The sequence below is a fragment of the Melanotaenia boesemani genome, chromosome 8 (assembly GCF_017639745.1).
Source record: "Melanotaenia boesemani isolate fMelBoe1 chromosome 8, fMelBoe1.pri, whole genome shotgun sequence".
Taxonomy (NCBI): domain Eukaryota; kingdom Metazoa; phylum Chordata; class Actinopteri; order Atheriniformes; family Melanotaeniidae; genus Melanotaenia; species Melanotaenia boesemani.
In genome coordinates this window covers 19,419,351-19,435,259 of record NC_055689.1, presented here as the reverse complement: position 1 = coordinate 19,435,259, position 15,909 = coordinate 19,419,351, and the positions used below count along the sequence as shown (strand labels likewise).

The following is a 15,909-nucleotide window of genomic DNA, read 5'->3' as shown; positions in this document are numbered from 1 at the left end:
GAATTTTTTATTTATTTTTTTACTATTCTTTTATCTCTAATTTTGTCTGCACCAACTTGTAACCTATTATAGCAATTCTACATGAGTTTCCAACCTTAAAACTGTGATTCTGACTCGCTTTGATGGCACACTGACATTCATTATCTACATTTCTGGGACAGTCATTGTCCCCCAACATCCCGGGGTTGAGAAATCACAGTTCACAACTTTCTGTTCCAGCCTGGAGCTTCCAGTGACAGCTGTGTTGTGCTTTATGGTGCTGCATCACATGCCAGCAACTGGATATCAACACACTGGCCACTTTGGATGCACTGATTCAGCAAAGGAATACAAGAGGACTTTATCTGATAAAGTCAGGAAAAGAAAGTGAGAAAGTGACTAATCAAGACATAAGGCAAAAATGAATGTCAGAGCTCAGAGGAGAGACAGGATGCAAGATGGAATTAGTCTTCATTAGAGGTGCCAAAGTGTGAAAATCTGCCACAGTTCAGTTATGCTGCTTTACGATGTGATTTAACTTTTGTGCATCTCCTTTTAATCTAACATTTCTTTACTGTTAAAGCTTGATGCAACATGAAGACATTTTATATTATATAATTTTAATATAAAAGACATGTGAACAATGATTTGTTTACAAATGAAGAGTATTTAAGGTAAAAATACAGTAAAAACTGAGGTATTAAGTGTTAAACTATCAAATAGTTTTGATTTTAACATTTCTTTCTGCTTCAGAAACATAGAAATCAAGCATGCAAAATATAAAGTTTGTTTTCAAAGAATGCTTTAGTTCCAAAAAGCTTTTTTTTTTTCTTTTAAAAAAAAAAAGTGCTGTAGGTTTTTTCAGGTTAAGTAAAATATTTCTTTTATTCAGCAGCCACTGTGTTCACAGCCTAGGTGCTATGTCTGCTTTTAGCTTACTGAGTGCTTCCTGCTACCTGCTCTTTCTGGAGACATAGTTGATGAAGTGGATTAGAACACTGTGGCTGTCTGAAATAGGGAAATATGCACTGTTAGATGGAAAACCAAGGCAAAAAACAGACAAGGAGAAAAAACACGCTATAACACTGAACACTCTTTGGCGATGAAACTTGGTGATAGTCTTTCGTGTGTTGCAGCCAACTCAGCTTTATAGATAAGCAATATCCAGGTGGAAAGCTGTATAAGTACAGCCACTGTGTCGTCTGACAAGCTAACAGTTGACTGGTTTAAATAAAGTCAAACCCTGTGGGTGCTATTAGATACTGATGTTAAATTTGATGTGAAAAGTTGTGGTTTAGATGAATCAGGTCTTAAAGACATGTCATAGAGATCTATCATATTCCCCTCAGACTCATAAAATCATTTCTGTAAGTTCCTATTCATGATTTTAGAATCTTAAAATGGTAAACGAAAATAAATAAATAAGTCGGAAATCTATCTCAGGGCATGGCCTTAGCTGTGGGAAACAACATGATTAGTTTGATAAAGTAGATCCAAAATGTCAGCAAAGAAAGGACACAAAGTTTTAGCAAATTGCTGCAGCACTCACTCTTGTGCACTAGACAGATGTGTGAATATTATCAAAAGGAAAATAAATGTATTGCAGAATCAACAAAAGCAAGAAAATGTTGAGAAAACATCTAACTGTGTGAATCTGTTTGAATAGTGCAAAAACTGAACCCCTATAATTTTTAATAAGCTCTTCTCCTTGGACTTGTTGGAAGTCATGATGAGGTTAAAAGAGGTGACAGCAGAAATTCAAAAAGACTGCAATAAGCATCAAACCACACTAAGTTGTGATTTGGATCTAGATAATGAAAACTACAGATGTTTAATAAATATGCTTAAAAATGATTTAGAAACTTAATCAAACACACCATTGCCATTATGTTAAACACTATATCAATTTTTAAGGTATCAAGGTTTGAAATTCAGAAATAAAAAGGCACAAAACTGAAAGATGTCACACTCTTCACACTCAACCCACAATATTTACACACATAAATCATATTTAGGACAACTGGATAAAAATAATAAAGCATAACTTTTTTAAGTGGTTCTCATAAAGAAGTGTGGGATGGAATTATCTATTTTCTTTCATAAAGGATGCACCAGTGTTCCCTGTGCCTCTTTTCCTCTTTTCCTAAAGGAGATAATGAAGGAACACTAAAACTCCCTTTATTAGAATCAATAGAATTTAATCATGTCTTACATGGCTGCTTATAAGGTACATCCCAGTCATTATTTACACTCAGGAACTTTCCAAAGCAAAAAGCACTTTTCAGCCAAACCCTGTGTGTCTGTGTGCGAGTATATGCATGTGGAGTGTGTGCTTTGTTTGTTCTCCACTTGTGCTTACTACAATACACATGATAGTGTGGAAAAACAAATGACCAGAAATTCAGAATCCTTACCTGTGTCTGGCTAATCCATGTGGGTGCTTTGTTGATCTAAACACCCACATGACCGTGTCATGATAAGTTGTATCAAGGGCTATTTCCCTGCAGGTTTTACATGTTTCCCAGCATTCACTCACCTGGCTTATTTTATTGGGCCATTAACAGGTGGAGTGGAGAACTTGAAAACAAGCTGTTGAGGAGATCTATGTCATTTTAATCAAGTGTGTAAGGATAAGTAAATGTTTAAAAACCGGCAAAGAAGTGGCCCTCAAGGACCAGATTAGGATTTGCAGCCGATCTTTTCACCCCCATCCTGAGAAACAGCCAACTTCCATTGAGACTCAAAACCAGGGGGGATATCTAAAGAAAGCTTTGAAACTTTATATTTAAGTTTTAAAACTGATCTTGGTATTTGTTGATAGTGAAACGAAACTGTTACACCAACGTGATTTCAAGCAAAGTAATTATTCCATGCTTACTGTTTACTGTGAGTTTACTGTGAGGCAAAAGCTAGATTTTTATATGAAATGTATGCAGATTCACATCATTCTCAACAATGCATGTTTAATGAATGTGGAACATTAATTGACACTGATTGTGAGACATTGATTTCCAAAGTGTAAACCGACACACCAACTAGCTAACTCAAAGCTTGCACCCTATATAAACACTTCTCCTTGGCTTAGTTTCCCACAGTCTGTCCACCACCCAAAACAACAACTTCGACTGTGAGAGGAGCTGTGATTAATTTATGATTGTTGTGCTATATAACATTTATAGCTCTATACTGGATGAGCTATTGCGTCTGCATGCTCACGTCTACCATTACTGTTTCTGTGGCAGTTTCACAAAGCTTTTCATTCTTGTCTCTTTTCTCTCCTCTTGCAACACCTCCCTGCATCACAGCTTTCAGACTCCTCCGCTTCTTGTTCCTCAGCTTTTTGATTGACATGCAGCAGCCTACTTCCCTCAACTGTGTCTTTTAAGCCCTGTGGTTCTCTGTGCTCTCTTCCTCTTTCATGTTTCCATTTTTAGGTTGGCTCAGTCATTTATCTATCTACTGTCTCTTACTTCCTTGGCGAGTTAAAGTTTCATTTTTGTTCACACATATATGAAAGCACAGGATATCTTTCAATATGTGCAGATTAAAAAAAGTATACTGACGTCTAGGTAATTCTTCAACATTTTTCTGCAAGAAAAGGCATTTTTAAGAGGATAACAGTTAATCTAATCAACATATTTGACAAACAATTGTCATTATAATTACTAAGGAAAGAAATGTACGCAACAGCAAGAAGAACTAGAAAAAAGGAAAGGAGGAGCTGTAGGAATTGTGTCTTTAAAAAGGTGATATTTACAGGGCTTCATTCATCTACATGAAGAATATATAGCAAATGTAATTGTATTACTCTTAGATTGGGTACAGGAAGTGTTCACTGCCCACACAGTGACAGCTGCCCGCAAAACTAAAACCTTGGCTTATACACAATCAAATAACCCTGTCTGGGTTTGTTTCACAAGCAGATGCAAGGATCACTCTCAAGTCCTGCTGTTTCTCTCTGATGCATGTGTACTTAAAACTGTGGACAGAAGCGAAACCCAAACCAAACAAACCAGTTTGGTTGCTTGATAGAGGAATAAGAGAAATAAATGCTTTCAGGATTGAAACAATAATGGTGGTTTCTGTGCATTAACATATCATGAAGCAACCGCAACACATTTTAGTTATGTGATGCAGATTTAGCAAACATGGCCAACTTTAAAAATCAGATGCTAAGATATATCATTTTTATTCACCATAATGAAAAAGTTCACAAAGCAATAGAACATTGTTTTTTTTTTTCTTTTTCTTTATTCAACTCAGATTTTAAACCAAGTAATTCTTCTCCACAGAGCTGTTTTCCTAGATCATACGGACGCAAACCTGAAGTTTCTTAAACAATACAATGCAAGGATCTCACCAACAAAGGCTGAAAGAATCCCCTTGAAGCCCCTAGACCATGTCCCAGCATTATGAATGAATAAATGAATGAATGAATGAATGAATGAATGAATGAATGAATGAATGAATGAATGAATGAATTGGCTGCTCAAATCAGAAATAGCCTATGCATAAAAGTCCTACAGAGTGATTTTGGGGTCAGCGCCCAGCTAGATGAACTCTGCCAAACAGGCTTGTCCTTTGTGACCTCTCAAGTTCATTGTCAGGCACTGCCATTCCCACACACAAAGGACTCTCCATCCAGACCGGTTGTTTTTCTCTTTCTTTTGTGATTCCACAATGGGGGAATGAGCTTGAAGACTCATCTCTTCCAAGAAATCCTTCTCTAACACCTTTGACACGTCTAACCTGTACTAACTTTGTACTCCTGTATCTGCTCTGCTTAAACTCTGACATTCAAATAGATTTAAATAGACTTAGCTCTTTAAGGGAAGGTCAGCGTTTCCTTCCTGTACTGAAACTTGAATGTTGTTGCTCATTTGTGAGTCTCTTTGGACAAAAGCATCAGCCAAAGTACTAAATGCAATGTAACGTTAATTTAGCCAAGTTGACAAAGCTTTTTTTCTGAACCTGTCTTTTTAAAGTTTTTTTTAACCATTTAACTGTTACTAGCATGTTAGTTTCATGAGTTTAAAAAACTGCTGAGCTGAAAAATGATTTTATAGAAAAGTCAAAGTCTAGCTGCTCTTCTAGTAATTTTAATACAATTACATTTTATCTTACGGGCACCGTTTGAAATTGAATACTCTTTTAGTATATGAAAATATAATAAGTATAAAGTATAAATAAAATATAAAGTATGTATATGCAAAGTGTTCAACTGCTATATTTGATTTAAGATTGTTTAAAGACAATACATCAAAGAGAGAAATTGGGAGAGCAGGTAGCAAAACATATTTAAAACTAAAATATTTCAGAATATATTTGGTTCATTGGTGAAAGGTCAGCTTAATTAGGATAATGAAAACTATGGCAGAAGAACAGATGGGGAGGAGTTTTCAACCCTGTAGAAGAAGAAGAAAAAAAAATAAAGAATACCCTGCAAAAATGATGCAATTCAAGAAAAGGCACATGCTACTGTTGGTGTTGTTGTTAAAAGAAGAGGTGTTGCAACACATGTAGAGATTTTCTCAACTTTTTGACAACATGCTACTGAAACAAGATTCAAAATATACAGTATTACTAAAAAACAGTCATGTTTGCTGTGTGTCATCATTTGATACATTTATAGGATTTAAAGATTTTTACAAAAATCACTGCATTTTGTTTGGATTTACATGTTGCACTGCATCCAAACTTTTTTTGCATGCTGACAGGTGTAGAAGAAACTGGGGAAACTGGGAAACTGTGTTCTGCCACAGAACTGATTCAGTGTGTCAAGTGTGGGCAGTATTACTCACACTAATACTGCAGGGCTATTTGGATTCCAAGAATATATCACAATCCACTCAAATCACTCAATTTCTTTACATCTTTCCAAGAAAACACTGCTTCTTGTTTCCAAATCTGATCAGCTATTCAGGAAGCCATCCTTGAAAATGAAACAGTCTTGGAACACTGAGCATTTATTTGTCATATCTGTTAAATATATCAAGCTCTCCTTCACATACCTCACCCACTTGCTGCAACCCACAATGGTGGAGTGAGAAGGGAAAGTGTTGATATATTTTCCGTTTGCTGTTGCACAAAAACAAATTCAAACTAGTGAAACTGTCAGTTACTGAAAGTGAAATATCAACTTTGTGTAGATGGCGAGAAATTAGTGAGGACATGTAATTTTGATTTGCTACTCTCTTAACGGTTTTCCTCAACAGCCTTGTCCCTACAATAAATCAATGCTGCTGCATACTGATAATATGCTGACCTGAAAGATAGTACATCAATAAACCAAGGTGAATTTGGGAAAGAAAAAAAAAAGCTATCGTTAAAAGGCTTCATTTAAGAAAATCTGTTTTAAACAGGGTATTGCTACTGATTGTGTGATCGAACAGAGGATGAATTAAGAAAGAGAAAACAGCAAATACATAATCCAAGTTGCAGGAGTAGAAGTGCTTCAGCTCCATCATCACAGCAGTGATCTTTACCTTTGTATCAAAAGCAAAGCACAGTGTGTTCTGCTCTCTCCTTTGAGAACTTGGAGGAAATGAACTGCTGTTCTCAGCTGCCTCATCTTTTTCTTCATTACCATTTATTGAATGCCCCCCTCCCTCCTCTCTCTCTCTCTCTGTATTTGTGTGTTCTCTCCCTTTCTTTTTGTCTCCCTCTATTTGAGTGTGAACATTGAACTGTTTGCCAGCTAGCAAACTGTACAAGAACATGTGTACAACCTATATGTGTCAATGAAATCTGCATCCACTTTAGTGGAATTTATATATTGTAAACTGCACAAATGTGGAGTTTACATTATGTTCTTATCTTGAAACAGCTTTTTCTGCTTTTGGATAAATTTTTGCAGGTGTCAAATTTATACACTTCTTTATTTATCTTTGCTTATGACCACCCAGATTGCCCTCAGTGATTCAGTCACATGACAGTGGTAATCCTGCTTGGTTCTGAATCAGCTCCTAAGCCCTCACACAGCAGATTAGCAAAGGGGAAAATACAGCGTAGGAGACTTTTTTAAGTACCAGGCTTTCCCTGCTTCCAGCTTCAGCCATGCCTCACCAGCAGCACCATCTGTTAGTCCGCCACTGTGCCCTTTAGTAACCCTAGTCTCTTCCAACATATATAAGACTGTCAAAAATAACGTGTTAACGACGGTAACTAATTTATTCAATTTAATTTAGATTTTAATTTTAAATGCATGTGCAGCTAGACATGGAGGTGTCTAGAGGCAATATGAGAAAAGGTGAGTCGGCAGGCTCTATGGATGGATTTGAGGGCGTCACACCCGTGGGAGATGAGGATGCTTTAACACCCACACTGTTCCTGGTGAGAGGGTTCAACTACAGCACACACACAAAAGAAAGTTTAGCAGAAATGTCACTGCTCTGGTCGTCGCTGTGTCTGCCCAGCAAAGCCTCCTCCTCCTCCTCCTCCTTCTCCTCCTTCTCCTGTTATGAATCCCGACTGCTGTTGGTGATCAGATGATCATCTTTTCTGTCGCTAGCACTGTCTCTTTTGTTTCATTTGTTCTTCGTTCACTTAAGAAGGAGGAAACGATTGGTTCATGGTTCACACTGGCACATATTTACCCAAAAGTATTGTTTTTGGACTTGCTAGCAATAGTAAGCTACATTTATCAGTCTCATGCTAATCAAATATGACGTGAAGCTGAAAAATAAAAAATGCTGATAGCAACAGCCTATTTCAGTTAGATATTGTTTATCTTTATTTCTTATAACTTTTCAGTATTTTATATCAGTATTTGATGGGGGGGCAGAAGGGGGCACTGACCAGGAAAAGGTTGGCAAAAAAATTTTTTTTTTTTTATTTATTTTTTTTTTTTGAGATCTTGATTTTATTTAATATTGAACTGATCATTACAACTAAAGTAATAATTTAAAGTAAAAAAAAGAGGAAGAAAAACCACAAATAGTGATTAATCATGATTCATTAATTTATAAGCTGTGATTAAGATGATTAAAAATTGTAATCATCTGACAGCCCTAATACACACACACACACACACACACACACACACATTTTTACTTTTAACTACGTCATTTGGAGGTTGGTCTATCGTATACTTATTGGCAGCAAAAAAAACTTTTACCAGGATGGCCCAAACTTTTACATGCAACATGTTACATACAACATCTAGTGTCCAGGACAACATTTTAACAGAAATACATCTACAACATTGTACTCTTTCTTTAGTAGGTTTGTGTCTATGAATGCATTCCTTACGAGCAGCCTCCATGCCAGAGAGCAGTTGGAAACTGCATCGGGTAAACCTACACATGCAAATATCTGCTGCTAACGAGTCTTAGCTGTCTAGCTGTGTTCAAACTCACGTGGCTTTCATGTTAAAAATAGAGCTTTCGTCTTGTCTTGTGCTCACCGATGTGCATAATTATGAGTCTTTGTGCTCTTCACATGCATGGGCAGAAATCCCATTACCTCCATGGAAACAATGAAAGGTTATGAGGAGGCGCCCACGGTAACCTGGTCTCCCTGGTAAAATGAATGTCTGTTGCTCATATCCTTTAATGACAGGTTATATTTGTAAGCTGTCTTTTCATGTCACTGCTTATTGTTCCAAAGAGTGAGTGACTCACCTTATTCCCTAAAGTGAAACTGATCTGTTGCATTGTTGAAGCCATTTAGTGATGGTGTAATTTTGAGGTTTAGTAAAGAGGTGTAAAATTGTCTTGTATATTAACCTAAATGTAGTTGTCATGTTAATGTTGCTTCTGTGAAAACAAAAAGAGAGACAAAAGGCAGCTCTCTGTTGGTTCCAACTACCTGATTTAACCTACTTCATGTTTATGTAAGCAAACAACCACACTGGTAATACAAGGTATTTTAAATCCAGATTAATGCATACGTGTGTAACTATCAAGCAATTTCACTCAATTATTTATCCTTTGAAACACACAGTGAAGTGTGAACAGTTACGTGCTTTATGAAATTCTAAAACTAGATAAAGATATTGATGCTATAATCATATGCTAAATGTTAAAGCCAGTAATATGCTGCTTTAGCTAAGGTTAGCTAAGCTCAACCATTACAAATGAAGAAAATGAAAAGCTGTAAAGATGGTTGCTGGTTTGACTGTAACTTCATCTTCTTACACACATAGGTATGTTTTCAATCTTCCAAATCGTACTCTTTCAAATAAGTAAATAGCATTTCCCAAAATGTTTGACTGATTCTTGGTTCTTCTTGTTTTGGTATTGTGGTGTTCTGCTTTGACATCACACAACAAAACCGTTGAGTGCCAGTCTAGGCCACGTTTCATTTGACGCAGCCTTAGAAAGAGATGTCTGTGTTCTTTGGATCAGAGCTAAACAACACATGACAGCTGTGAGCTGAATTAGGGTTTTTATAACTTTTTTTTTCCTGAATTGTGAGACATTTCTCTGCATTTGTCAGTCTTAAACAGCATTGGGCAAACTGAAAAAAAAACCTATATGGATTAAAAATTGTACTATAGCAGTTGATACTCAGCAGTTTATAATGCAGATTCATCTTTCTCAACATGAGATAAAATCTTATCTCTTCAATCTGTCTTTTTGTTTGACAGGAGAACCACTGTCGCAGGATAAAGATCTTGGGGGATTGTTACTACTGCGTTTCTGGACTGACCCAGCCCAAGACTGACCACGCTCACTGCTGTGTAGAGATGGGTCTAGACATGATCGACACTATAACGTAAGTTTTCTTATATGGAAGTGTCTAGTTTTGTCCTTGTCACCAAAAACCATCTTATTTTAAGATTCAAGTCCAGATAAACTCTGACCTTTATTTGAACACTGCACTGCACTCAGTTTAGAGAAAATACTTTAATAGAGAAAGAAATAAAATATATTTTTAATTTTTTTGAGCTTAAAAGTGCTTGGTTTGTAAAGAAAATAATAAAATTTAATACTGCATACTTTTAATTTATTTACAGTCCTGCACTCATGCAACTACATAATAATGTACTGTTCATGCTGCATTGTTCTTTGACTTTGGTAGATGCTTTCCATCCTATCTTTTCATGTTGTATATAAATATAGCATATATTGGGATATACAGTATGAAATAGCTATACTGTAGCTTATGACTCCATCCCAACTCTTCCTGTGTTTAAACCCTGCAGGTCAGTGGCTGAAGCCACAGAAGTCAACCTTAACATGCGTGTGGGCTTGCACACCGGTCGCGTGCTATGTGGAGTGCTGGGCCTCAGGAAATGGCAGTATGATGTTTGGTCAAATGATGTGACACTGGCCAATGTGATGGAAGCTGGGGGACTGCCAGGGTCAGCACTGAACATTTTAACAATACAAAAAGCTTGTGGCAATATGTACATCTGTCTGCTCTGTTTGGTGCCCCTTGAAGAAAACTTTGACCTATTATGTGATTTTGGAACTGATGTCCTGTTTTACAGTGAAGTTCTTGCATTTCTAGCATTTTTTTAATTAGTTTCTTCTTGATGTGTGTGCATAACACTGATACTGATCATTGAATTAAAAAATGCCTCTTTAATCAATCCCTTTTCTTCAGCATGTTGCAAAAAAAAGCTTTCTATTTAAAATTAGGCAAAGTAAAACAAAGGTAAAAGAAAAAAAAAATGTAGATCAAAGCTTCCACAGACATCATTGTTCCCCACTTCCTGAAATATGAGATATATGTTTCATTTGTAGTAATAGTTTTCCTTATTTTAATTTGTTACTTCATCATCTTCCACAATTGCATAACAGTAAACGACCAAAACATGCATATCCAAGCCAAACCAAGGCTGCAGGTGTCGATACACGCCACCTGTTTCTACAGGGCTTCATTCGTGGTTACTCTATTGCACCAGAGAAGTGCAAGCCATTTCATATCACATGATACTGATCACCTGTGAACAAAGTCTTCAGTTAGACATGACTGTGTACATATTTGCATAATACCTCCCAAGAGGCTACTAAAGTACGCTACAAAAAAAGAATGGGCAGATGTGCCATTTTTCATCATCCTGGGCGAATCAGCTGACCCATTCAAGCAAGCTGAACTTTTGAGGAGGGGCCTCAAATTCTAAATTCATATATATATATATATATATATATATATATATATATATATAGTTTTTATTTAAGAAAAATTGGAAACTAAAAAAACAAAAATAAATAAACCCTGCATAATGCAGAAAGTTTTCCTGTTATACACTGACTATTGAAAAAATACTTTTAAGTAGATTTATCATCTTTTAGTTCTTAAAAGCCAGCAGGAGAATTGCATAAATTATTTTGTTCATCTCCTTGTGCTCAGAGCTGCTTGTTCCAAAGTTGTGTGGTTAGCTGCATTAAACATTGTTTGTTTTGTCTTTGCCACAGGAAAGTTCACATCACCAGATCTACGCTTGAGTGCCTAAATGGAGACTATGAGGTGGAGCCTGGAAATGGTCATGAAAGGAATGCCTTCCTTCAAAAACATGAAATAGAAACCTTCTTTATAGTGCCATCTCACCGACGGAAGGTATGTTGTGTTAAGGAATGCATGTCAATGAGCAAAATGACTGAAATTACACCAGTTAACATTCTTTCCTCAGTTTATACTGTTGGACATTTGAGTGGGCTAGGTTTAAAGTGCAGCCATTACCTCTGTGCCAAGATCTACAAGCTAACTACAGTGTTGGGATACAGCGTTCAGCATAACATGATGAAGCCTGAACACATTTGTTGTTTGAGCCAGTCCCACTTCCGCCTTGTAATGGATTCGGCTGAGGCTTTAAAGAGAAAGAAAAAGGAAAAACAGCCTGTGGCATCTATCATCTCAAATCTTCACAGCCCAACAAATGACCAGAAAAATATGCACATCTCCAACAGATGTGCCACAGCTGGAGAGGGAATTTCAGTCTTGTCTCTGTGTAACTCCATAATGTCTCCTCTCCTCTCCTCTCCTCTCCTCTCCTCTCCTCTCCTCTCCTCTCCCCTCTCCTCTCCTCTCCTCTCTCACAGCAGGTCTCATGTTATGCAAAATGAGGCTTGTACATAAGTTTCATGTTTCCTGCTGTGAACCTCTAAGATCCCAGTTAGTTTTTCTTTGCTATGTGAGAGACTTTGTTAATCCTCTTAATATTGCTGATGATTCAGCTTCATCAAAGACATGGCTCAAGGAAAGATATGCCCTGACTGCAGTGTTATATAGGCTGCTACTCCTGCTTAGGGTCATACCTCATACAGAGCATATAGATCTTTTTACAAATGGCACATAGAGATTTCCTCAGACGCCATAATGCACTCTTTATCACTTTTTCTGAAACAGCTTTAGGAGCAGCACAGTCCTAAAATGAATTAAATCACCTCAGGGATTGACCTACCTCATTTTAATCTTTTTTTTTTAAGTTAAATTCCTGAGCCTGATGATAATGACTGCATGCGTGTGTGCATGTGCATACTGTCTGACACCTGTATATGAGTTATAGAGTTAGAAACCCATACGTAACATTTATAATACAGTGTGGGGTTTCGTGACTTAATCCTTGTTCCCATTTTTCATGTGGTGACAGATATTCCCAGGATTGATTCTTTCGGACATAAAGCCCGCCAAAAAGATGAAGTTCAAAACTGTGTGCTACTTACTAGTGCAGCTTATGCACTGCAGGAAGATGTTCAAGGCTGAGATTCCCTTCTCCAATGTCATGAACTGCGAGGACGGTGATAAGGTATAAACTTTCAGTGTCTGTGTTGACATTTCTGTGTTTGTGCTGTGATTTAGAAAAAGACATTCTGTCATGAATTTCCAACAATATTAGGCGTTAGTTTGAATGAACTTGATATTTGATTACTTTATTAAAATCTTACTGTCCTTATTAATGTTCCAGTCCTGAAACAAAAAAGCACTTAAGGCCATCCCACAGTTTAGAAATCTTGAAATCAGGACTTAAGTTTGTATGCATTTCTTTTTTTTTTTACTCAGTAATGTGCACATTTGAATAAAGGTAATAGGACGTACAAAAGCTGCTGCATTAATATACAAGGTTCATTTCACTGAACCTTTTGCATTGCAATCCTGCTCATGTTTGATGATGCTTAAAGAATCCTCTCATCATTGTCTGGGCTTATTTTCTACATATTTCCCTCTAGCAATATCAGCCAAAATCTCATTTACACTTTTCTAACACATTACATCTAACATTCCATTTTGACAAAAAATATAACATAAAATTTATGTGTAAGGAAAGTATTAGCTTTTTTGAATAGGCAAATGTAAAAGGACTTTATAGGATGGATTATGATTCATTAGAAAACAAGGAGAGCTGAAAAAATCTGTTTCTTGCTCCTGTCACACCATTTATCTTCCATATACTGTATACTGTTAGTGAAACTAGCAATCTGGCCAGCTGTCAAAGAACATTTTGCCATTCTGCACCAGCTGCTTTAGCACTGATGTCTATATGTGTGCATGTGTGTGTGAGTTATGTATTTATCACACTGTCAAAGGACAAAAAGAGCTCAAACCTGATGTATTGAGACTTAAGCCACATTAAGAATAATAACTGCATGAGTCAATTTTTTTTTTTTACTTTACTGCTAAAATTATTAATGATATGGTCTGCAATTATGTTTAAGCTTAAAATGTCTACTTCCACTTCCAAATCAGGGGTTTTTTGTTACATCCTGATAAAGAAGACAGACCAATGATAATTTTAAGGCCACACACATAGTGAATGAAGGGACATATGCTTTCAAGGAATAATATAAGTGACATGGTTGTATAATGTTTCCTGTGCTACTAATCAGTATCATAAGAGGAAGTATCTGCAGGGCACTGTGTTGCAACCTTGGAATAACCCAAGAAAAGTGTAATGGATTAAATGATTGATTAGATGGGGACACACATAAAAGATGAAAGAAAGAGTAGAAACAGTGGATTAACAAGATAAGAGCATGTAAAAACAGGGAAGAAAACAAAGTTCAAATAGACAGATGCAGGGGGGACACAAACATGACAGAGGTAAAGTGGTGTGCATATCTGTCATGTTATGAATTCATGAACACTTTTGGCCTTCCCTACTGTGCTGAACTGAACAGTTCAGGAAACATGTCACTTGCATATGCACACACCTAAACACACACACACACACACACACAAACATCCACTCTGCCATGTTAAATATCTGGCTTTGCTCCAGTGCCCAATGTTTTCCAAAGCTGCTCACTTTGGCTGCTGCAGACAGTTAGACACAGTGGGGTGCATTTAATGATGAAGTTAAGTGTGAAGGCAATGTTCTAATCTGAAAGTATAATCAGCTGCCCAAGTTTAATGTTGACTCTTAGTCACCCTTGTTCCGAATATGAGCAAAGTGAAGTATCGGAGTGAATAATAAGAGCTGGAGCACAGCCTATTTTATGTTTGTTTGTTTCTATTCTTATAACTATTAATAACTTGAACACTTATTCTAATTCAAGTTTTGCATGAAAATTCCTTCTTCACCCCACCAGAGGAGAGCCATGCGTACGGCTCCACAGAAGCTAAGGAACCGCACCAACGCTAACCAGGCTAACTTGAACCAGAGCAGCCCCAGAACCCGGGTCAACCGTTACATCGGTCGGCTAATCGAGGCCCGTCAAACTGAGTCAGACACAGCAGACCTCAACGTCCTCACGCTCATGTATAAGTGCTCAGAACACGAGCAGAGGGTGAGGTTTTTAAGATACTGCAGACATTCAAACAACTGTACATGGACAGTGAAATGTTGATAAACTCAGTAAATCATTATTATCATCTAATGTTTTGTCACTCAGTCCTGTCTGGTTTCTGGTTTTAGTACCACCAGGTTCCTGATGAGTACTTCACCAGCGCTGTGGTCCTCTCTCTGATCCTAGCTGCCTTGTTTGGACTTGTTTATCTTCTCATCATACCACAGTATGTACAAAAAATTTTCTTTTTACATTACATTACATTTTCTCTTCTTTAGATATACTTATATCTCACTTACTAACCCCACCATTTTCCTCTCTTTTTTCCCCACTCAGGGGCACAGTGGTACTTGTCCTTCTTGTCTTCTGCATCTGTTTCCTAGTAGCTTGTATCATGTACCTGCATATCACTAGAGTACAGGTAAATACTGACGTTTAGTCTTACCCACTTTACCTAGGCTTGTTTTTTACAGTTTTTATTAATGTGTCATGTCTGTCTTCTAATTGTCCGATTCTTTAAAAAGCTTGTAAATTATTTTTTTTTTTAAATCACATTATTTGTTTTAACATTTTTGCTAACTGCACAAAAATTTTAAATTCATCACATAAAATTTTATATCTTCACTTTACTTGCCCAATAGTGCCCCAGTCTTTGTCTGCACATCACTTTTTGATTTTAAGCACCATCATGCATAGTTTACTTTCTATTAACATCACTTTTCCCATTTCAGTCTCCTTCTGAATGGACATGTATAATATTGCTTACAGTATGGATAGTATATTTTTGCCAATTGTTGTTTACACTTGCTATGATCCATGGTTTTTGTTCTTTTTTGTCCATCAGTGTTTTCCAGGGTGCCTGACTATTCAGATACGCACTGCTCTCTGTATTCTCATAGTGCTCTTAATCTATGCTGTGGCCCAGGCCTGTGTGGTAAGTAAGAAAAATCACAGCAAAAATCCAGCACAAAGAACCCGCCTCATTTACCAACCAGAAAAAAATGTCACCATGCTTTAGCTGAATTTTAGCTAGACCTGCTCTTTTTTTAAATTTGTGATTGACATACTAAATGCAAACTAGTTCTAACAGTAGTTGGACATTCACATATAAGATGTGTTTATCCCTTTGTTGCACCACCTCTTGTTTTAACAAGTGTTTACTCAGTAACACTTGTAGCTTTAAAAGTCAAATGTTTCCACATTGTTGCTCAGTTATGAATTTTAGTTACATTTATTTTGTTCTCTTCTGTTTCAT

The 15,909-nt window shown here is 36.8% G+C and overlaps 1 protein-coding gene across 2 annotated transcripts in view; it reads left to right on the top strand.

Moving 5' to 3' along the window:
• Positions 1-15,909, top strand: part of LOC121644969 (adenylate cyclase type 1-like) — a 37,043-nt gene that overhangs the window by 14,834 nt on the left and 6,300 nt on the right. For both annotated transcript variants that reach the window (XM_041993239.1, XM_041993238.1), the window contains exons 5-12: positions 9,569-9,696; positions 10,127-10,285; positions 11,346-11,487; positions 12,521-12,676; positions 14,457-14,654; positions 14,783-14,880; positions 14,991-15,075; positions 15,499-15,588. In XM_041993239.1, the coding sequence (XP_041849173.1) occupies positions 9,569-9,696; positions 10,127-10,285; positions 11,346-11,487; positions 12,521-12,676; positions 14,457-14,654; positions 14,783-14,880; positions 14,991-15,075; positions 15,499-15,588 (1,056 nt within the window). The remainder of the gene's footprint in view (positions 1-9,568; positions 9,697-10,126; positions 10,286-11,345; positions 11,488-12,520; positions 12,677-14,456; positions 14,655-14,782; positions 14,881-14,990; positions 15,076-15,498; positions 15,589-15,909) is intronic.